Source organism: Bactrocera neohumeralis, chromosome 2, assembly GCF_024586455.1.
Source record: "Bactrocera neohumeralis isolate Rockhampton chromosome 2, APGP_CSIRO_Bneo_wtdbg2-racon-allhic-juicebox.fasta_v2, whole genome shotgun sequence".
In the NCBI taxonomy this organism is placed as follows: Eukaryota; Metazoa; Arthropoda; class Insecta; order Diptera; family Tephritidae; genus Bactrocera; species Bactrocera neohumeralis.
In genome coordinates this window covers 22,461,121-22,485,991 of record NC_065919.1, presented here as the reverse complement: position 1 = coordinate 22,485,991, position 24,871 = coordinate 22,461,121, and the positions used below count along the sequence as shown (strand labels likewise).

Genomic DNA, 24,871 nt, shown 5'->3' with positions numbered 1-24,871 from the left:
AAGTGTGTGTGTGAGTGTATTTATATGTCATATGTATGTATGTAAATGTGTGTTTTTGTTGGCTGCGATTCATGTTGCCTGACGACTCGGTCTGTGTGCCTGGCCGTTTGCAAGTCGGTCGCTCGGATCGACGGCCGTTTCTGCTTTGTCTCATGGCAAACACAAAATACTCACTCACATACAAAAATAACAATAAAAGTATAATATTATACAGGGTGTAAGCAGTTGAGAATCGCACTGAAGTAATATTCGGTGTGGAGGAAATTGTGCGATAGTCTTGCTATTAGTGGAGTTTCGAAACAGAAAATTGTCTATGACTTGAAAGCTTACGTTTCTAGATCAATGTTATTGAACCGTTTTTGTAGTTGTGGGCAAATTTTGGCGCATTCAAAGTGACCGATAGTGGTGTCAGTTCGACTTTGTTACCGTTTATTGTGCCACATTTAATAAATATATTTTTTAAGTTCGAAAAAATATTTTTAAAAATGTTGCGTCTTAGGTTAGGTGTAATATGAGACACTTATTTGTATCTTTTTTAATATTAATGTTATTATTTTAACAACTAACCTCAAATTTCAGTTTTCAAAGTGGCAAATTTTGCATTTTTGTTTCAAAATACGTACCTGCAAAGAAGAGAAACAATTAATTATTTAGTTTAAATTATAAAAAATGAGGTTAAGTAACAGGTAAATATTTTTTTTAATATTTTATAAGCATTTGAAGTCCAAAAATGGTAATATTGAAAAATTTTAAAGTTTTTCGAAAATAAATAAAGTTTTAAAAATTGTTCCGAAATAGTAAGTCATTGAACTAATTTATAGCATTATTTTACATGACTCAAATTTTTAAATATAAATCTTTTAAAACTTATTTTCGAAAATATGTATTTCAGAAAACTTTTATATATTAAATATATTATTCATTCTTTAACTATATTTATTATGTATAAAAATTATATTTTTATTATTTATTTAAATTTTTATTTTTTTTTCGAAAACATTTTTTAAGTCAAAATTCTCAAAAAATTTATAAAAAGTAATAATTTTTTAAATTATTTTTATATTTATATTTAAAATTTAATTTTTGGAAAAAAAATTAATTTCTAAACTCAAAAAATAAAATAATATTTCTAAAAGATCCCCGAAAAACAGGCTGTATGCCAGCAAAATTATTACACTATGGAATACAGCTTAAATTTACGGAGTATTTCCACATCCAATGTTGCTGACTGGCATTAAAACCGAATGGAAACAGGCAACAACAGCAGAAACAACTTATGTAGTCAGCAGTATGTATGCATGTGTTGGTGCTGTTGTTGCGCTGTATACCGTCGACGGCAGCAGCAACCAAATGGAATGCCATCAAAAGCGGCAACAACAATAAAAACAACAACTACATAAACAACGATATCACCGACATCATGATCAACAACACACACACACACACATTCATGCTTATATAAGTGTGTATGTGCATACGTCCCAGCAAGTCAGCCAGGCAGTCCAATAAGTTGGCGAACGAGTCGAGCTGCGGCGGCAATCAGGCAGCCAGCAAGCGAGCAAATTAACAAAAAGAAAACGAGCACAATGTACCGAGCGCAAACTACGGCACCGCACCAACAGCCAGTCAACCAAACCAAGCCAGGCAGGCAACCAACCGACCGACCAACCAGCCAACAACAACCACTATATGTAGCAATAACAATGAGCGGAGCAGAGAGCTGTAGCTGCTACGTATATACATATATGTACGTGTAACACAAAGAACACCAGTGTGCCGAATACATACGAAGTACAGTCGTCGCAGTGGAGATAAAAATAAAGTGCCAAGCAAGCAAGAGTATTAGCAGTGCAGGGTTGTAATGGTGAAGTGTTCAGCCACAATACCGGTGAATTGAAATGATGAGGAAAGAGTGACTGCTTTTAGGTTGTGTAGCGGTGCGGTCGGGTGTGCTATGTACACATGCTGGTATATTTTATATGGCAAGGCAAATGCGACGAGGGTTTAGAGTACACTCAGCTTGATTGTATGGAATATCTATCTGTACAACGAAGCTATATTTTGTTTGCTAGCTGGCTGGCTGGCTGGCTGGCTGGTTGGTTGGTTGGCTGACTGGCTACGTAGTTGCCATCGAAAGAAAGAAAGATTTTTATGTGTGTTGGGGGAAAAATGTGCCAGGCGATGGCAAAATGACAGTGCGTTGTAGCTGAATAAAATTTTCCGTTGTTGTTGGCGTGTGATGAGTGAAGGGAAATGAAAAAATTAAACTCAGGCGGTGCCTGTGTTGTGCTGCAGTGCGCTACATCAGCGACAGGGTGTTATGAATGCATGAAAAGCGCTATGGAAACATTAAAAATTAATAAATATAGAATTCTAATTTTTTTAATGTAAATTTTGAAACGAAATTCATAAAATAAAAATTATTATTATTTATTATTTTTAGCTTCTATTATAAGTTTAAGGTGCTTTCTGCGCTCGCTAACACCCTACATTTTTAGTAGCACACATTAAATATTGTAAAATACAGCCCGTCACCGCACTGGCTAAATGCAAGATCTTCAACCTGGCTTAAACGAAGTTTTTTCTCTCAAGCCTTTTGTGTTTGCGTTTTTAAACGCTGAAAACCATGAAAATTTAAAAGTTGTGAAAATCGGGTATATGAAATGAAAACCAAAAATGCAACCTACAAACTATTCATCAACATATTGCAACGTGGTGTTGGTTATCCACAGCGCGTCTGGATCAGTGTTATTGCACTAACCAAACCAATCGTACTTCGCGCGCACAATTTCATATGTTCCAATGACATTGTGGTAGAAAATATAATGGCAACACCATTTTTTTGCTGGTTTCACATTTGTTATTCATCGCTATGACCGTAACTGTTGTTGTTATTGCATGTCGCTGTCACAATCTGAGTGTGTTAAAAATATTTCACCTAACGTTGTTGAAAGCTGTCAGAGTATAACTCTTTATGTTATGCTAGCTCATTTCATGTGAGAACTTAAAAGTAATTTGTGTAACAACCTTTTAAGTACAAATTTGAACAATTTTACTGTGCGCTCTTTATTTGAATTTAATTAATTTCGAAACTTTTAACACAAAAAAAAAACATTCGAATTTTTGAGCCAGAGATAGTATCAAACTATAAGCCAAGCCGTAGTTGGTGGTCGAACAGTTTTATTTTGGACCCTCATCGGAATAACGGTGGTTCGAACATTTTTAGAACTATTTTTTAGTACTATTTTTTAGTACATACAAGTGTGTACTAAACACGTTTTTGGTTAAAAATTTTTTAGAACTATTTTTAGTACATAAAAGGATGTACTAAAAACTTTTTGCAAACATTTTAACAATAAACAATTTCTAAACAAAAGCTTTGTACTAAAATTTTTTTCCAGATGGAAATATAGTTTTAGTACTATGTACTGCAAGCGCTCAGAAATGTTGAAAAATATATAAAAGCACTGAAAGTACTGAAATATGTAAATAAAAAAAGAATAAAAATACTGCAAGTACTAAAAAAAGTTTGAAAAAATTATAAATATGTATTATATATTTATTGTGGGCAATTTTTTGATAGACATACGAATACATGTACTAAAATCTAGTTTTTGCTTATTTTTAACAACAAATTATTTAAATACAAAAAATTTTTACTAAAATTATTTTTAAATGAACTTTTTTTTAGTACCATGTACAGCAAGTACTAAAAAATAAAATAAAAAAAAATTACTGCAAGTACTAAAACATGTTGCACATTTTTTAAATGTACAATTTCTTGTGAACAAAGGAACCAAATTTTTGATAGCAACAAAAAATTCTGGAATATTAAATGCTATTTTTGAACCACTCATTTAAGTTAACTAAAAATTTCAGACATTCAAGCTGCTTAGAACTCGTGCGGCACTATGCCTCCGCATCAACATTTGTCTAACTCTATTAATTCCATGTACCTAACGCTTTCCATTCGCCACCAAACACAGTCTAACCAACATTCAATCAAGCGTGGCTCGCAGCCGTGGTTACTGCACTACACAACAGCGCCACAATGACTAAAGTTCGATTTAGTGTGCGATTTTCAAATATTGCCCACGCACACAGAAAAGCAGTTGCACGAGGAAAAAAGCGAATTTTATTAAAGCGCAAGAAAAATCTCATTTCAAAATCCGCCCACTGGCGTTTGTTGCGCCTCGCAGCGTCGTGACATTTTCACCTCACCACACAGTTCACCTCAGCGCGTGTTTTTGCCTTTTAAGCTGCTTGCGACGGCATACCAATACATGCAGCAATGTATAAAAAGTGTATATTTCTATATGCATGTGTATGTGTATGTAAAATATGGGTATGTGTGAGTGTGTGTGCAATTTTATGCTGTTGGCAATTCCGTGCACGTCGTTGCTGTTTAACCGTTATCCAAACGCCAGCGCAAGTGGCAGACACAACTAGGCACACCAACAAACAAACACTTATCTATATATGTACATGCCTGTGTTTGCATACATGTATACATGTGTGTGTGAGTATGTGATTCTGCGTTGCCATGGTGAAAAGTTGTATTTTCGTGCCACATTCGCCCACTATTCAACTGCGCCAACAACAATCAGCCGCGCCACTAACTAATTCACCACCCAACAACAACCCCACCGCTACGCCATGCCGTCACGCAATGGCCAACGCCTGCTACAGTCCAAACACTCTTGCCACTTTTATAAATTTTATGAAGCTGGCATTATTATAATATTATAACTTTATGCAAATGTACACAACTACATGCACACACATGCAAGTATATGTGCGTATATTTGCTTTTATGTGCCAGCGTGCCTGTGTGCTGGTGTATCCTGCGCTGGAAAGTATGCCAGCTTTTGTGCTTGTGTGTGCGCGTGTGTTTGTAATTTATAATAATGGGTTGCCATATCGTCGCTTTTTGTTTGTAGTTGTGTAATTTGTTATAAAAAGCGCTCAACTTCCCTTACCACCACACACACCATAACGCCCGCTACCCTTGCCACCGGCGCCACATAGTGTATATGTATAAACTTTGCTGTTGTTATTGCTGTTGCTGCCTTATTTCATTATATTCTACGCTTTCTCCCTTTGCGTTTCATGCTTTGTGACGCTTTTGTTACACTCATTCAGTACGTTGTAGTTGTTGTTGTTATAAAATAGAACCACATTGTGGCGGTGTGGCATGGCTTGAGGGGGGACGTGCATTATAAAAAGGGTATGGCGTTGCAAGTGGGCTGCCATCATTGTGAGTATTCATATCATTGTATGTGTGTGTGTGTGTGTTATTGTGTAGGCCACGACGGCGTTGGTAGAAAGCCAACGAAGGTTGCTGCCCTCGCCATGCTCGCAATCAATTGTTTGTTGTATGTACATGTACATATATATGTTTGTGTTGGCCATACTTGCATATATAACTGTATATATGCACATACGTATTTATAGCAGCGCAAGGATATCTGAATTTGAGCACAAACCCACTTGCCGCTCAAACGAGCACGCCTCGTTGCGAGTTCGTTGCATACGAACACTACTCACTGCTAGTCGTCGTCAGTTTGTCGGTTGTCGGCATGTTTACTCTCTCTCTACAAGCCTTGCTCGTTCTTTCAACGTTATATAAGTATATATGTATGTATCTAATGCGTTCGCTGGTATGTTTTTGGATACCATATGGGGGCTTGTGAGACTTTTAAGACACATTTCGTGGGTTTATTTCATAAATTATGGGAAAAAAGATACACTTTTTAGAATTAAATCCAGTTTTAGATATTTAGTACTTGAATTAATATTTTTTTTAATTTTTAAAAATATGAAATAACAGATTGCGTAACATATTTCACCAATTAGTACTAAATTAGTGCTAGAAACCAAAAATGTTGTACTAAAACTAAGAATTTGGTACTAAAGTTGTACTAAAATCCAAATATTTGGTACTAAAACTAAAAATTTGTTACGAAAATTATTAATATAAACCTAATCGTTTATTAATTTGCGTTAAAATTTAATTAAACTATGCCGTACTAATTAAGTACTAAAAATATAGTACTAAAAATCTAACTAAGTACTAAAAAAATCCAGCAATTATTGAGCATATAAACAATGGAATTATACCAAATAATTTTTTAACAAAAGCTATGAAAATTTTGTACTCAAATTTCTTGGCCAATACTAGAAAGTACTAAAATTAGTAAGTTATAAACTCCGAAAGAAATGCAGTATTTAAAAATATGAATAGCCTTCAAAATTTCTTACAAGCCCCCACTAAATATCAAACGTGAAGTCAGTACGTCTAAATGACCGTCAAGCCGAACCGAACGCCCTACAGGCAGCCGAAAGGCTCAAAATCAACAACAGTTGCATGAGCACTTTGCCGATGTGGACGTTGGTGATGGCGATGCCAGCACAGTTCAGGGATATTGTTAATGGTTACATGCATGCACACATACTTGCATATAAATACATTTACATATATATTTATTTATAATAAGGCGACGGCGTGGTAGGTGACGAAGCAGTGAGCTGTATAACAGAGTATTATATGTATATAGTGAGTGGGTGGCAATAAGGTTGGCAACTGTATGCTCAAAATCCATATATATTACATAGCATACAGTATATAAAGTGATATAGATGTACATAATACACATACATATACATACAAACCATGTACATGCATAAAGTATATAAAGTGTATTTGTTTTGGTTGTGCGTAATGAAAATGGCAAGCACATAATGAAAAACAACAACAGCAACAAGAACGATGAACGTAAAACCGACAATAAAGTAGAGTATAAAATAAAGGAGGCGCATTTGTGTGTGCGCGTGTGCGTACGCATAATGAAATTGGGTGAAATATGTGGCAACAAAACGAAACAAAAGCAAAATAAAATATAAAAAGGGAAAAACGTCAAAAAAAGTAGAGCTGCAACGACAACAGCAATGAATGCTGACATAATAAAAACTCACCAAAGGCGCCCACAGTTCGCCACACACAACAGCAGCGTTAGACAGCGTAGTCACGCCGGCAAGCGTTAGCAATGAGAGACGGCAGCAAAGAAATTTCGAACTCAACTCAATGCGAAGCTGCCACTTAACAGTAAAGTTATTATGGTTATATTTTCGGTTGATAGCGAAAAAATGAAATAATAACAACTACAACAACATATATGTATATGTGGTGGCTTCATTTTATAGACAAATGTGGGTGGCATATTTTAGTTGTTGTCATAGTCATCATAATCAGCAGCAGCAACTGTAAAATAAGCCGAAAAAGCAAAGGAATTGCCATAGCGTGTAGGGTGTACAGTGCGTATGATGAATTTAATTTACTTTAATGCAACGAAATGTATGTTACTCATACGCAGCGGTGGCCGCTGGTCGTGCGGGCGAATTGCTGTTGTCGCTGTTGTTGCTGGGCGCCAGTAAATGATGTATAAATATATATATATGTACATATATATATGTATGTATATGTTCGTATATACATGTGTAAGCAGCTGTCGGTTAGCCCGAGTCCAGCCGCACCTTGCTCTGTGTGTGTATGACAGTGTGCGTTGCGCGGTTTGTTTGTGGGTGGCTGCCAGCTTTATCAGCTGTATGCTGTTAAAGCGTCAATTTTTTTCGGTGCATGTCATTATTTTAATTGCACGCTTTTTACGCCGGTTTTTGTTCTATATATTCGCGTTTAAATGTTCTGCTACGCACATAAGTGTATACTATGTACATATATAATATATTGAAACAAACATGCTTTAATTTTTTTTAAGTAATTATTTTTTCATGTTTTGTAACGCTTCACTTTACCTAGCTTGTATAATCTTCAATTTGTTTTATATCTGATTTTCCTTACCGTTTTGCGTTTGTATTATATTCAATACATTTTCAATTTTATAATGCTGTCATCGGTTTTCCAATACATACTCTCCTTATTTTCCGTCACTAAATGTCAGTAATGAGTCAATTTTATAAAAAAAATAGCGTTCTATTTTAAATCTGTGACCACTTCCGCGTATGAAATATATTTAAAATTTGTTTTTATAAAAATCGTATGCAAGTGGTAGTACAACAAAATCTTATAAATGCCTGACTGTATGGAAATTCGTCATAATTTCCGTAGCGTGTTTGTATTTTGCTCTGAGCAAATTAATATTAAGTTGTGTAGTCAAAGAGTTTGCATATGTGTTTGTGTATTTGTTTAGATGACTTTCAAAACTGCTCATTACCCATGAAAGCTGGTGCTGTATTTGTGTAAATAGGGCGAACAATTGTGCTTTAGTCGCATTTAATTATAGAAATGTTTATATTTAATATATAAAATATATTCGTGATTTTTATATTTCATAAATTTGGTATTTTTAATAAAAATATTTAATACGCGCTTAAATAAAATTATATCTTTTTAGTTTTAATTTTTTTTATTTTACTATTTCATTTCATTTTGATTTTTTACAAATTTATTTTTAATTTATTTTAAACTATTTTTTAAATTGTTTTTTTTTTTTTAATTATTTTTAAATTTATTTTATTTTTATTGTTACTTTTATATATTATAAATCTTATATTTTTATTCAGTTGTAATCTTTTTAAATCAAATTTTATTATTTTTTTAATGTAAATTTTTTTAAAGTTTTTATTTATTTCTTTTTTGTTTTGCCATTTAATTTAATTTTTCTTGTCAAATTTATTCTTAATTTTTTTAAATTTAATTTTAATTGTAATTTTTAATTAATGTAAACTTTTTGTTTTATTTTTTTTAATGTATTTTATTTTCATATTTTATTAATTTTATATTTTTAATCATATATTACGTGACTACATTTTAAAAATATATTACATGACTACATAAAATGAATTTTGTTTGTTTTACAATTTAATTTAAAATTATTTTTTCAAAATTATTCTTATTTTGTATTAAGTTTTTGTTTTTTTTTTTTAATTTTTAACATGTAACTATTTTATTTTTATTTTTACTTTTATATTTTATAAATTCTATATTTTTATTCAATATAAATATTTAATATACGATTATATAAAATTTATTTTTTTGATTTAACTATTTAATTTCAATATTTTTCTTAAAACTATTTTTATTTTTTATTATTTTTTTATATTTTTAATTTTCAACATGTATTTTATTTATATTTTTTAATTTTATAAATTTTATGTATTTACTCATAATAAATATTGAATATACGCTTAATCAAATGTTATTTATTTTACTCTTTAGATATATAAAAATTTTTTTTGATTTTGATATTATTTCGTTTTGTGTGAACTTTTTAATGCATTTTATATGTTTCTTTAATTTTTAATTTTTTTATAACTTTCATTTTTTTTAATTTAAATTTTTTTGAATTTGTTTTATTTTATCTTTATTATATTTTTTTGATTATTATTTTTAATTTTTATGTTTTGCTTGCACATCTGTCACATATAAAAAATATATTTATTTTTACTTTCAGCTCACTTTAATCATTCAAAAAAATCCTGATTAAGTGGCAATCGTGATTAGAACTCCCCAAATGCGACATGTGACTTTCCCACTTCACCAGCAAATATAATATATGGGTCAAAAATGCAAGCTTTATAATATATACATACATACTTACAAACATAACTCATGTGGTAGCTCATAAAGCTCCCAAAAACCCCCAGCACGTATTCATTAAAGCAACAAGTTATAAATTTTAACCGCATTTATAGCGGAAATCGCCACCACCAACCGCATAATCGACAAGCGCGTAAGCACTGAGAGTCGACAAGAGCAAAGCCCTTGCTCCATAGAAGCGGTAAATTGGCAGAAGAGGCGCGCACCGCCCGCAACGTATCAATGAAGCAGACGAAAACCATTAATAAGAGGCAAGCAATGTGCACACGATTACTTTTTTGACAAGTGAAATGGGCAGCAGCAAGAAAAGCTTGAAAAAGGATGAAAGGCAAATGTGCAAATAACTGTCTGCACACACACGTATGTATATACATTTATACTATGTAAAGGGGTGTAAGTAGCGTCGCTGTTTACAAGGAAATCGTGAAAAAGTGGCAAAGTGGCGAAATGGCGAAATTTAAAATCAGCTGTTTACGTGAGGCAGCAACGACGGGCGTCGAAAATGAGTGCAGCTCACGCGACGCACCATTGAGCAAAGAAGAAAGTGTGTAAGAGTTTTCAAGAGTAAGTACGCAAGCTGTGTGGCATGTAGTAGTAATTAAATTGTAATATAACGGTAAATATTGAAGAGCAGACATGCTGAGATGATGAAGCGCGTTGCAGCACAGGACATTTTATGAGAGTTGGTGGACATTTAAGCGAGTTTTCGGATTTGTTGCAAGCACATTATATGTTGCAAGATATTTTTCAAAAGAAAAATGACCATTCCCATTATACAGACTATGTAGAAGAGCTAATATAAGACAAATAAGTGCTGTAATACTCATTATGTGCATTTACAAGTGCTTATGTGGCACGTAAAATAACAGTTATCATGCCACAAAGTGTGGAAAGGCAAGCCGATAGGGGTTTGTTAAACACCATGCACACAATTCGCATATGAGCAACATAAATTGATATAATAGCAACAGAAAAACAACAACAAATGTTCGCCACAACTTAGCAAACAACAGGTTAGAGCCCAGCTAGTTGTTAAACACGCCGCGAACGATTTTAGTTAAGTGGCAGCGCTGCTTTAACTTGCTACCGTTACATTTTTTGTGTGCATATGTGTAAGCAACCTGGACTTCTGCCGTTACTCGCGTCGTGGCGCGCCAAATTTCGGACGACGATACGCGCAAACTTTCAACTCTTTTGTCGTTAAACGACGACGAAATGCCGACGCATGCAGCACATATGCTTATGTATGTAGTTACAACTGACATTGTTGTTAAAATCGAAGCAGCAACGAACGAACCCAACGTGTGCGCCAACCAACCACCCACCCACTTCATGTTGCACGTAGTTATGCTGGGGCACCTCGCTCGAGTGCTCGTGGTCTCGTCGCCGCTGAAATATATGCGAAACACAAGCAACAAAAACAACAGCTACTTGCAACAGCGCTGTTGTAGTGCGTGCAACATGCTCGTTGAATACGTTCTGCACACACATACTCAGAAAATCGAAATTTACAACTCGCCGCTTGGTCGCATGTCCATACATAGAAAATTTGCTATAATTGATGTCGTAGCGTTTGTTGCGCTTCGAGTTTAACCCACATCATAGAGTACATGAAGCTCAGGCATGCATTTGTTCGCTCGTTAGCCGTTTGGTCTTGAGTTGGCCGTCTTGTTTGGTCGTTGGTTGGCTAACAACTGAACCGGCGCGCCAACATTTAACGCTATTTATGAATAAATATCACACAGCATCCCATACACCACCAGTGGCACAGTGGCAGCAGCAGCCGCCGCCGTCGTCGTCGTTATCATCGTCGCCTCTCACAAGATGTTGCAAAAGTGCGCGCACTCTGCAGAGTAATTGCTATAACAGCGGCAATAGCTGGTTAATGGGTTGTTGTTGTTGTTGGTGGTGGTGGTGGTGGTGATGGTGTATTGGTGGTAGGCAATGCAGCGGCAACATTAAAAGGCGCTAGTTGACTGCTGGCTGCGGGTTTTGGGATTTATGCCATTATTGGCAGCATGCAAAACAGCAGCGACGGTGGCAGCCTTTAGGCACTGTGCGCCACTTGTCCGTATGTACATATGTATGTATCTTGTTGTTGCCGCAAATGAAAATGAGCACGATTTTTGTGGCATGTTAAGTAGGGGTAAGGATAACAGCAGTCGCAGCATGCCGCTAACTGTGCGCTTTTGTTGCTGTTGTGTCTCCTTTCATTTTTTTCCACATTATGGGAATGCCCGTCTGCGCTTTAGTTTGCATTTTCCGGTTACTTTTGCCATTTATGTTTATTTGTTTATTGCCGCTTGACCACCTGATTGCTAGCGCTGCGCTTTGAGGCGTGTTTTTTATTTTATTTGTTGTCTTATCACTGCGCGCCGCGCATTAAAGGTTGCAATTTAACAGCACGCTGCGTTGACCTATTGCTGCTGGTCTATATTCTCAGCATGATTATTGTTTTTGTGGTGGTTTGTTGCATAAATTGGTTGGCCGAGCTTTAGCTGAGTTGTCGCAGTGTTGCTTTAAGCGCGCATTCCATGTGTGGCTAGCGCTCACAGTTACTCTTTAGGTTGTTGCCGCTGGCGCGCTGATAAGGCAGGTGCAAGCGCTGTGGATGGCGCGCTATTGTTGTGTGTGTGGCGCGCTATTGTTGTTGTGGCAGGAAAACTATGCGCAAGTATAAGAAATCATATTATGAGATTTCAGCGCACATCATTTTTACTCTTTCATATTTCAGTATGACTTCTCCACTATTGGCGCGCAATGAAAGCGAAAGCCAAAGCCAAACAATTAACAATAGGAATGATGACAAACCAAAATGTGTGTCTGCATGTCTCACATATGTATATAAGTATATATACATTTCTTAATGTTCCGCAAGTCACAATATGATTTTGTAATTATTATGACGCTGAGTAAACAGCGCGGCGGCACAAACAACAACTAACACCAAACCGCCGCGGTCAAAGCAATGAATGAACGGAAGCAGTTTTAATGCGTGACGCGACGGCAGCAAGAGATGTTTGCGTTTGTTATTGGACAAAAGAGAAAAAATATGGCCGAGTTTTAAGTTGTCGGATGTTAAGCGCGCCGCAATCTGGCTGATGTGCGGATGATGTCGACGTTGCTGCGCGGCGCGTCGCTGCGCTAGCGTTTGAGGCGACTGCGCGCACTGTTAACGATTAGTGGCTTTAAAGGTAAATGATTAAAAAGCGCACATACACATGCATGCGTACGTGCATAAAAAGCGCTAAGCACTCACTCACAATAGAAGCGCGCGCGTGTGCTTTTGAGCAGAAGTAATTAATGTCGTTGGAAATGTTCGGTATTTGTTTATTGCTTGAATGGTGGAGGAAATTATTGGCTGGCTAGGTGTTTATGCTTGTTTGCTTTGTTGTTGTAACATTTTTGTGTGTTTTTTTTTCGTGCGCGTGAAAGAACTGCAAAAAGATAAACAAGTGGCGTGTGTTGAAAATTTGCCGAGCAAAACAAAGAATGTGAAGAAATTCAAAACAGCCGACGTTTGGAGCAACAACAACAACAACAGGCAAATAATAACGACAACAAAGGTCATGCCGTAATTACCAAAATAAGTGCGCGCATTTATATAAATGTTATGAAAAAAGCTGGCGCTGCCGGCGTGCAACGTTGCATGCCACATAAAGGCAGCAGCAAAGTATGAGCAGCAGTTATGTCTGTGTGTATGTAAAATATAGCTAAGAAAGCACAAACTGCAAACGTAAAATTGACAGCACGGACACAGACGCGCGTTCTTGCAACGTTGAATGAGTGCGGCAGCATTGCCGCTTGCATGAATCAGCGCTAAAGGGCAGTGAGGCAGAAAAAAACCTAAGAACAGCACGTGCAGCATAACTATCTGAGTGTTTGGAATTGACTTGTTACACCGTTACTTTGGTTTGGTAAAAGCTGTTCATGCAACACCTGTGTTTTTGCTGTTTTTGCGCACTTGTTGCACGCAGGCAAATGCTTATATGCTTGCACATACATACATATGTATGTTTCAATAATAGCATAACAATGTTGCTTGATTTTTTAGATATTTTTGCGTAAAGGATGTTTTGGTATTAAAAAATAATAAAAATAAAATAAATTTATTAAAAAATATATAAAATATAGAAATAAACAGCGGAAAACGCGCTTAACGGAAATAAAAAGTTTACGCCAACTTTTCTAAGATTGTATGTGCGGAGCAGCGTAATGTTGCACGCACGTCAGCCGGCTTTTATGCTTTGTTTGTTGCTCGCAGCAGCAGCCAAGAAAGGAAGGAAGTTTGCCACACAACAATGCAAGTTTTGCCAACTTTTCCGCATTGCAAGCCACATACATACACAGCTACACTTGCAACTTGGCGTTGTTTATGTTTCTTCAACGTTCGCGTTTATACTTTCCACTCTTCTAAGTAACTTGTCATGGACTCGCTGCTGACGTACGCTTATTTGCTACGCAGAAAACCCACAATAACAACAAATAATGTGTTTAGGTGATTTATTTGTGCATAAAGAATGCAGCATGCAACCTTGCAACACGTGCTGTGACGTTAAAGCAAAACCAACAAACGCTGTTGCGCCTCGAATGCGCACAGATGTCTGTCTGCTGGCCTGTAGGCAGCCGCCGACAAGTGCAATGCACAATAATATATTACTATCTATATGATAACTATATACATATACAAGTATATATACGTATGTTGGCGCAAACGATTGTCACACAGCTATTTTATTCGCAAGCGTCAATAAGGACTTGCTCGCTGAAACATTTGCTTGCCACACGTGCCCCTCTGTTTTGTTCTAAGCATACATACATATGTATGCGCCAACAGCTACTCAAACAAACATAGGTGTGCATATGTGTGCTGTATGCATGCATTTGCATCCTAACGGCACACATTCACTCATCAGCTGCGGGGAGGCACAGCGTCGACCTCGTTGCCTGCATGTTGCAACGACTTACGGCATACTTGTGGCTGCGTAAAGCGCCACTTTACACGTTAAGCGACTCACCGCCAGGATGCTGTTGCGCTAACAACAATAACAATAACAACATGTCACAAATGCCAATCGCAGCCAGACATATGTTTGTTGTTGTGTTGCTTTGGTGATAGGGCTCGGAAATTGGCGTAACCACATGTTGGATTTGCAGTTGGTCGGTTGCACGTAGGATTAACTTGTAGTTTGGCGCTATCAGCTCAGGTCAGTGATACCGTTATGCTTCAAAATGCGTTTAGTTATGCATGTGTTGTTGTTATTGCAGCATAAATTTGCAACACTTGCTTTGGTACTGGTCTTGTGTCTGCACTTATGTGAGCGAAGGACATGCAAGGATATTGAATGTGTGCAAATTAATAACTTATAATTGCCGGATAGGCATGGGTTAATAACACTTGGTGCTGCACTAGCTGGAGAGTAAAACGATATATGTATGTACATAAATTGCGCGCAGTATAGTTGAATTACACACGAAGATTGTGGTTAGTTGCTCAAAGTCATATTTTTTGACTTAAGCAGTTTAGATTTTTAAAGCTTTATACAGTTATCAAAATAAAGATAACTAGCGGTCGTTTTCTTAATATCTGCTTAGCAGCTATCTAACCGTTAAATTGTGGTTAAAACAGGTGCCTTAACGAAAGAAGTAGTTTTGGTTATCTGTCAGTTAGGTGGTGGTTAAATAAAAGGTGATTTACCGAAACAAGCTGTTTTGGTTATATATCGGTTAGGTTGTGGTTAAAAAAGTAGGTGTTTTGGTTAAGTAAACCAGACAAACTGACAAATGATTGCTAACCAGACATTCAGAAAACGGCTCTAAATTGTTAAAGAATACATAACTGCTGCACTTGGCTTTGAAATAGTGTGCTCTAAATAGCTAAAAACTTGCGAGAAGTTTGAGATACTAGTTAAGTCCTATATATTTTATAATTTTAAGATACTTATTGATGGTTTTTGAAAAACGATATTTTTTTAAACTCTTCTACTCACTACTACTAACACTAGCATTTTATTTGCCCAACTTATTATCTTCCCATTAAATTATATTTTATTAAATAATTTTCCATTTGCGAGTTTTTCATTCATGATTACTTTTCTTTTCTCTGAATTTTCCTTGTTGAAACAGTAGTCTTTATTAAGAATCCGCAAAACCACAAATTACTCACTTATTCAATCCGCAGCCAGATTCACATTCATCGACTTTCGATATTCTTTGTTCCGGCGTGTGTCATGACTGTGACTTTCTAGATTTATTCGTGTTATTTTTACTTATGAATAACGCATAGTCGTTGAATACAGGGTGTAGCGGTAAATTTTAAAAATATCTAAAGAATTTATAGCATCATGAGACGTGAAAAATACTCACGAGTTTGAGTAAAGAAATTTATTTCAGAAAAACTGTTGACGTGAAAAAAATACTCACGAATTTGGGGTAGAGAAATTTTTTTCCAAAAAACTTGAAGTATGCAGAAGTGCTGACTTTGCTAAACATTTATAGTGCTGCTCAAATTTTACAGACTTTTTGTTAAGCAAATAAGCCTGAAACTTAGATCTTATGAGTATATTTAGGTAAAACTACAAAGAATTAAAATGGGATTAAGGCTAGTAAAGGTGAATAATATTACAAGGAACAGTTTATAATATTTATTGAATCGTTAAAATTGCCTTTGCAATCGAAAATCCGCATCTCCTTGTTTTTCAAATATAAAAGTTGTTCTTAAGTTTTGAAAATCCATACATTCCATAACAAAAGGATTAAGAAAAAGACTCCTTTCATTTTTAGACCAAAATAGCTTAGACGAAACAGGTGAAAATGAATACAAACAGTTTTCGGAAAATATGATTGAATCGTATGCTATATTTGAAAATAACTAAAGAACGGCTACGCGTTGGCTTCCGATTCATTTTTGAAAATAGTATAGATCAATTTTGAGTGATTATCGAATTATTTTCGAAATTCCTCCTTTCATTTTTATACCAAAGTAGCTTAGACAAGATCTTCATTTTCGAACATAGTATAGATCATATGATTTTCGTATTGCATAGAGTATCAAGCAGGCTTGAATTGAAAACTAATGCGTTCAGTTTCCGAAAAACATGATCGCGTTCAATACTAAAGTGGCTTGTTGCTTTCGGATGTATATAGAAAAGTGATAAATCTTAATTTCGAATTATTTTTGAATTCATGCACTCTTCAAATGAAGTAGGCTGAGCAATATTATTTAAAATTTTACATATTTTAGTTTATTTTATGCAAATAAATTTTAAATATTTTTCAAAAAATTCAAAATTTTGAAATGATATAAAATTTTCTTATCGAAAATGAGTACTGCTTAATTTCGAATTCGCTGAATATGTATAGAGTATGTAAATTGCAGCAATTTTGCCACAATATAACTCTCAAATAATTTTATATAGAACTTTACATTGCTTATTACAATTATTTTATAAAATGATATATGCAATTTTTAATTAGCATTTTTGATAAAAACTCAACATTTCTAAAAGTTGTTAATAATTTTTAAAAATTTTAACGATAATTAAAAATATTTTTTTTTGGGGTTACAAGTATAATTTCGCTGGGAAATATATTATTTACAAAACTATAATTTTCAAAAATACTTTTCCAAAACTCAAAATATATTAAAAAAGACAAATAAAAAAAATTTTACTTGAAAATATATTATTTAGAAGACTCTAACTTTCAAAAATACTTTCTCAAAACTCGAAAGATATTAAAAAAAATTATATAAGAAAATATTTTTACTTAAAAATATATTATTTACAAGATATAACTTTCAAAAATTAGTTTTTAAAACCCTAAAAAGGCAAATATAAATATCTAAATTTTACTTGGAAATATAATATTAACAAGACTGTAACTTTCAAAACCACTTTTTCAATGCGAGCCTTTTACAAGTTTTATAATTTTAATTTTTTAATACTCAATATTACTTCTCCTCGTACTAACTAAACGCTAAAATAAATCATAATCCTCCCCAGCGCTCACTGACTTGCTGCGCCCAAACAGCAAGCGCTATTCCCCTGCACTAATCACAAGCCAATTTGCTGTCAATACAATTATAATGTTAGTTTTGAAATTTGAGCGAAATGAAATTTTTCAAAAACTCACCTCAGTGCACATTATTGTTTGAAGATAATAAAATATACAGTTGCCACTGTTTCCTCTTAGAGTATACTCCAATTGGTTGCTGCTGTCCTTTAGCTACGTGTGCGCTTGTTGCTTTTATTGGGCACAAATCATAAACCGACAATTTGAGGTTATGATTTTTTTGCAGCTTCTTCCAAAATAATTGTGCGCTTCTTTAGCTTTAGGCGTTTTGCTCTAATACTTTTTGTTGCTGTGCTGTAAATATTTTGTGTTGAGTGCTCACAAAATGTTTTTGCAAAACAGTTTTGTTGCTGCTACTAGTTCTAATAGTTGTGTTTACTAGGGTGCGTATGCCTACTTTTGGTACGCACGCTGCTATAACACTTGCTTATTGGCGCTGTGCTAACTTGTCACTTGTTAGTGCTGCCAGTTGTTGTTGTTGCTGCACTTGTGCGTGGTTTTGCGCGCTTATTGTATTTGCCACAAGAGGTGCTGGCTTGCTGCTGCCGCTTTGTTTACACCACTCAATGCGGAAATCTGCTGATTGTTGTGCATATGTCACACACACACACACATACATGCATACACAGAGACGTTAAGATGCTGCAACAACTTTGGTATTTGCACTGTTTCTCTACTAGTTGCTGCTGTTGTTGTTGTAGCTACTGCTGCTTTTTCGGCAAATGTCAATGTGTTGTTGGTAGTGTTTTATTGCTTTTATTGCTAGTTGGTTACACTTGACTTTGGTTTACTGGCTCAGGCGGTGTTGTTTGTTGCAGAGCGCGCGTTTTTCGCGGCAATTGTTGTTGTCTGTCGAATTTAATTTTTGTACAAAATGCACTAGTTTCTTATAGTAATACTTTTGTGGTATTTACTTTTAATTTTTACAAATGTTATATTTGCACAGTACGTTGTTGTCACTGGTTTGCTGTGTTTTATTTTGTGCGGCAAACTTTAAATATTTTTTTTTGATTTATTTCTGTTTGAGTATTCACTTGTCTTCCTCAAAATGCCACAACTCGCAGTCACATTTCATACAAATTTCCAAAAATGTCACTTTTCAACTGTTACTCTTTGTTGTAGTTTTGTTTTCGAAAATATTTTCTATTTCAATTTTTGTTGCATACAACATTTCTTTTTCATATTCGTTCACATTTGCTATACACTTTGTTATGTTTTGCTTACTTGCTTGAAACAAATGATTTTTCGGCAAAATATTTTTTATACGTTTATTTGTTGTATAGCTGCTTATTAGTAATATTTATATTTATATTTGTTTAGTGGAAACAATCACGTACGCGCGTTTTTTTGGAATGAAAAATATACGCGCGTTGTCATTACCCTATTGACAGCTACTAGCTAGGCTAATGTGTCGGCGGCGCTTCTATAGTGTTTAGCTTTACACAAAAATATGATTTCTTCTTTTCGACGAGACTACGACGAAACGAGCTAGCTAGCGAACGAACGTACGTGCGTGCGAGCGACGTTGTACCTTAGTCTACCATGCTAAAATCACAAATAATCTGGCAAACCGAAAGATACGTTCACCAGAGGCACACAGTAGAAACGTTCGAAAATGTGTTGGCTGCGTCGACTGCGCTGCCGACAGTCATCGTACATATAACGTTGCTTCGTCGGCGCTGTCGTCGTCGTCATCAACAAAGTCTAGTTGCTTGTGTGTGTGCTATGTGTTGTTGCTTAAGCCACATAGCGCACTCGACAATGGTACACTTACACACACATACACCAGCAAGCATTCAGATATGCACGCACACACCCATCCATACCAATAGCGCGTTTGTGTCGCTGCAGCGGTGACTCGTTTCCTCACTGCGCTTCGTTTTGCCCAACTTCGTTGTGGTAATCTTCATCGTGTGTAGCGCTCGCTTGCTATCTACCTCGTCTCATACATATTGTATGTGTGCAAATAGGTATATGCAAGTGTATATAGCTCCATGTATTCCCAATAATCAAGCAGGCAGGCAAGCGTTGCGCCAACGTTTCGTTCAACAGTCCGTTTGTCGGGCTGGCAGCGAGTCGAATGCTCTGTGTACGTACCTACCCAGTTGTCGGCATAGTCGTAAATGTCGGCACGGCACAGTGGGCTTTTCTTTTTTGGATACGTTAAAATTGTAGGAAATTATTTTTTTAAATAAAGTTGTGAAATGTTTTCAATGAAAAGAATTAATTAAAATTTTGCTGATTAAAATTATTCATATATACATATGTATGTAGTTGTCTTCTTTTAAAAACAAAATTAATCTATTGTATTTTTATGGGATATGGACGTGCATTATTGATTTGTCTGCGATTCTTTTTGGAAACGAGTATAGATCAATTTCGAATAATTAAAAAATTCCCACTTTAATTTTTAGACCAAAGTGGCTTAGACTTAACACAATCTGTGTTATTAAAGTTTTGTAATATCCATGAAAAGTCTTTTTAAGCGATATCGACGCGCATTTTCCCCTTTAACTAACTCCGTTTGTCTAGTCTGGTGTTTCCTGTTTCCGAATTAAAGGTCAAAATCCAAAATTTTTAATAGTTTTTAGCTAAATTTTTTCCTATGATTGGTCAAAGTGTTTTTTAAACACATCGGCTTAGTAATAATATATAAATATAGTTTTTTTTTATTTTTTTGTTTTCTTTGGATTACTTATTAGAACATAAAAATGGATATGAAATAATATAAAATAAAATGATAGTTTTTTTAATTTTTTGGATTACTTATTGGAACAGAAGAAGTGATATGAAACAAAAATATCTTTAAAATTATTGTGGAAAATTTGATGTGTCTCTGAACTTTCTTAATCAGCTAGTACTAAGTTGTATGAATAAGTGATGTCATGCCCAAAATATGGCAAGCTTGCCTATCCATCATAAAAGTCAAAAATATGAAACTGTCAGTTGACTTTCGAAGCAAAGCGCCTTTGTACTGAATCTAATAAGTTTCCTCTGAAGGTTTGAATAATTCTCTATTTGTTCGATATGTTAAATACTTTCCACAAACAGTTTTCAGCTGATTTTTAAGAAGGCCGGACAATAATTTGGATATAAAAAATACTGTAATCCAAAGTTTACTACAAAATGCTGAGTGCTAGAATTTTTGTATGAGGTTCTCACAAAAAAAGAATCTGTAATTTTTCGGGAAATATCAGCGGATTTTTTAAGAAGACCAACAATAAGTTGGGTCTGTGTAGCCACAGCACTTCAATAGAAGTGATACTATAGAAGGTATAGTAGAGTATAGCAGGAGTTATATTAGAACAAACTAGAGAATGCAAAAAGGTTCTTATAATTTTTCAGATAATGTTTCTCAAATCGAAAGAATGGGTCACTGTGTCTCGTCGCTGTCGGTCGCAACTTGTCTGCATTATATATTAGGCGTTGTTGGTGTTGTTGCTGTTATGGTTGCTTGTTACGAGTTCGTTCGCCAGCACAAATAGCATAGCAGAGTCAGCAACAACGGCTATGTGGAGAGTGTAGTGGCAAAATAAGTCAGGTGCGTACAGAGTTGAGGGCTCGGAAATATCACAAAACAAATCTAAAATATTGCAAATTTATGAAGGTAATATAAAATTTAAAATTTTGCTAACTGTCATAACGCAATTTGCCAATATTTGAGGGTTACAAGCTATAAACCGATCAAAAACGCTCGTAAAAGTAGACAATAGGAAGGGAGTTGATAAAGAGTGTACTATAAGTTTTAGAGCACTGAGTACTTTATTGATCTTGACTGTAAAGAAGTGTTTAAGTCTTGAGAGATGAAGAAAGAATGATGAATTTCACTGTCAATAGAGTCAATAGAGCAAGCTACGAACACTCAGAAGAAATATCCACAGTTGTATACATATGTATGTACATACATATATGTATAAAGGATCACCTAAAGTAGATGCGTCAAAAAATGACACTCTCTTTCATTTTACAAATTTTTCTCTACATTACAGTTATTGGTAGGATAGTGAAGAGCACACTGAGCGTCCCACCTCAGAACGATCGAACAATAGTCGGAAATTTCGAAAATAATCGTTTCACTTTGTACCATTGAGATACCTCGAAATGATGACCCTCTCAAACATTGCACTACCTATACACCACTGTCGACGGTTACAAGCCCGACTAAAAGTACGGCGCGGCTACAGCAGAGGAAAATTGAGCACACGAAGCGAAGCAGGCAAGCAATTGAACGAGCGAACGAACGAACGAAAATTGACAGCAATGGCAGCGGCGAAAGCAACAAAAACAGCAACAAACAGAGCGACTGACTGCCAAAGTGTATTGTGTGTACATAAGTGTGTAGCGATGTGCGCTGACTCTATATGTATGCATTAAATGTGGCCTGCATGTATGTGTATGTGCGCGTGTGCGCTGGTGTGTCGGGCATGGAATCGACCGTCATACGGCTGTTGTTGCTTTTGTTATGTTTTGCTGTCATTCTCTATCGCTTCGTGTATGCATGTGTGCGTGTGGCTGTGTGTGAATGTGAATGTACACTTTTTCATTCCTCCATTCACCTCGTTCGTGCCCGTACTTCGAGCATGCTTCAAAGTATGTGTGTGTGTACACATTTAACAATACCGAGGAAGTATGTATGTATATACATACAATAATACGAATTCGAGTTCATACATACAGCAACAACAATGCACATACATATCGACTGAAATAAGTATGTGCGCACAAGCGTCGATGGTATTTAGGTACGTAGGCACGTATATACACAAGCACATACATATATATTTAATACATACATACATATGCACATTTGTATCTACAAAATACCCATCCAACTCAACGCGACTCAGCTCGCATATCACCGCTCCGCGCCGCGCCGCAGTACCCTAAAAACTGAACTGCTGGTTGTGCTGCTGCTGTGGCGAGCGAGAGCAAGATAGCGCTAAATAAAATAATAATAATATTGCCAGTTGGGTTTTTATACCAAAAACAAAAACAAAAAAAAAGTACATTTTATGCTATGTGGATGTTTTTCCCTCAACACCAGCGACTTGAAACGAACTTTGTGCATGCTGAATTTTTAGCTGGTGCTGGTGCTGGTGCTGGAGCTGGTTGTACGTTTGCTAAATGCTAGCGTTGTTGAAGTAAAAAATAAAAGCAAAAATAATAACCGCTAACAGCAAATCAGCCAGCCATCTAGTAGCGCTCGCTAGCAAGCAAGTAAGCTGGCAATAGCATGAGCCAAGCGCTGGTAGACCTCATTTACGCACACATGCATAAATATCAATAATCAATGTGCTTATGGCGTGCTGGTGGAGCCCAAGGTGCACATACGCACACACATACAGGTATTTCAGCAGGCTCTGCGAAACGGATATGGCACACATACATGCACAGTTTGACACATGCATGTGTGGGCATACTCGTAAAGCTTCTGCACGGATATGCGTCAAAAAGCCGCGCAACCGATCGATAGGTTGTTAGCGAACGACAGGATCTGCTGGCAGATGAGTTTCGTGCGCCGTTATGACAGGTTGGGCGTTTAGGAATTTAGTAAATAATAAAATGTTCACAGGTGATTTTAACAATTTCAACTTGATTTTCAAATATGCCAGCATACAATATTGTAACCCACCCGATCGACATTTTTATTAGAATATTCGACAGATATTAATCTTTGTTTCGAGGAAATAATATTTATTTTTTTATCTTTAATATAATTTACTAAATTTGTTACATATTTTATACTCCAAAATTAATGATAGAAGATTACTTTCGTCTTCATTGAAGAACCGAAAAAATGAAAGAGTCCCAATTTTCTTTTATTATAACGTTTAACAGGATATGGATGCCAGTCACGGTCCAAATGAAGATATTTTTTATATTCGTATTTATTTATTTATTCCCTCGTAAAAAATGAGTCTGCGCGTTGACAGCAGCACTTCTTACAGACTCATCTGAAGTAAGAAGAATACATCTTACCGCTTACGAGTTTATAGCCGAGTTTACAACAGCGCACATGTCGTTTTTGCATTTCACTGTTTGCTCCAATTGGAGATTCCAAGTGTATCTAGGTCCCTCTCCACCCGATTTTTCCGACGGAGTGGAGGTCTTCCTCTGTTTCCCCCGATGAATACTCTCAGAGCTGGAGTGTTGTCATCCATTCGGACGACATGACTCAGTCAGCGTAGCCGCTATCTCTTAATTCGCTGAACTATGTCAATGTAATGTACTTATATACGAAGAGTTTATTTCGTATAGCTCATCGTTCCATCCGCTGCAACACTCGCCGTTGCCAATGCGCAAAGGCCATAAATCTTCCGAAGAACCTTTCTCTCGAAAACTCGAAACACCGACTCATCAGATGTTGTCATCGTCCATGTCTCTGCACCATATAGCAGGACGGGAATAATGAGTGACTTATAGACTTTGGTCTTTGTTCGTCGGGAGGGAACATTACATCTCAATTGCCTAATCAGTTCGAAGTAGCACCTGTTGGCAAGAGCCGACGTTGTTGTTGGTGTTAATGCTAGTTTCCAGGACTAATGGACTGTAACAGTGACGTGGGAGCCAAGTCGCAAATGCGAGGACTGGTTGTTTGACGACAGAAGATATTTCGTCTTGCCCTCGTTCATTACCACACCCATTTGCTTTGCTTTTTTGTTCAACCGGGAGAAAACATAACTCACAGCGCGGTCGTTATGGCCAATGATATCGATGTCATTGGCGCGAGCAGTTGTACACTCTTGTAGAAGACAGTACCATCTCTATTTAGTTCTGTAGTTCGAATTTTTTTCTCCAGCAGTAGATTAAAGAAGTCACATCGAAAGGAGTCGCCTTGTCTGAAACCTCGTTTGGTATCGAACGGCTCGGAGGGGTCCTTCCCGATCCTGACGGAGCTTTCGGTATTGCTCAACATCAGTTTACACAGCCGTATTAGTTTTGCGGGGATACCAAATTCAGAAATCGCGGCATAAAGGCAGCTCCTTTTCGTGCTGCCGAAAGCAGCTTTGAAATCGACGAAGAGGTGGTGGTCGATTCTCTTTTTCATGAGTCTTTTCCAAGATTTAGCGCATGGTGAATATATGGTCAGTTGTTGATTTTAAAGGCCTGATGCCACACTGATAAGGTTCATTCAGTTTCTTGACGGTGGGCTTCAATCTTTCACACAGTACGGTCGTGGCT

At 36.1% G+C, this 24,871-nt stretch overlaps 1 protein-coding gene across 1 annotated transcript in view; it reads right to left on the bottom strand.

The window, feature by feature from the left end:
• The window catches only part of LOC126768103 (uncharacterized), a 43,955-nt gene extending 24,714 nt beyond the window's left edge, over positions 1-19,241 (bottom strand). Inside the window, exon 1 of the mRNA XM_050485997.1 lies at positions 17,750-19,241. Within this exon, the coding sequence (XP_050341954.1) occupies positions 17,750-17,761 (12 nt within the window). The 5' untranslated portion in view covers positions 17,762-19,241. The remainder of the gene's footprint in view (positions 1-17,749) is intronic.
• Between the last annotated feature and the right edge of the window lie 5,630 nt (positions 19,242-24,871).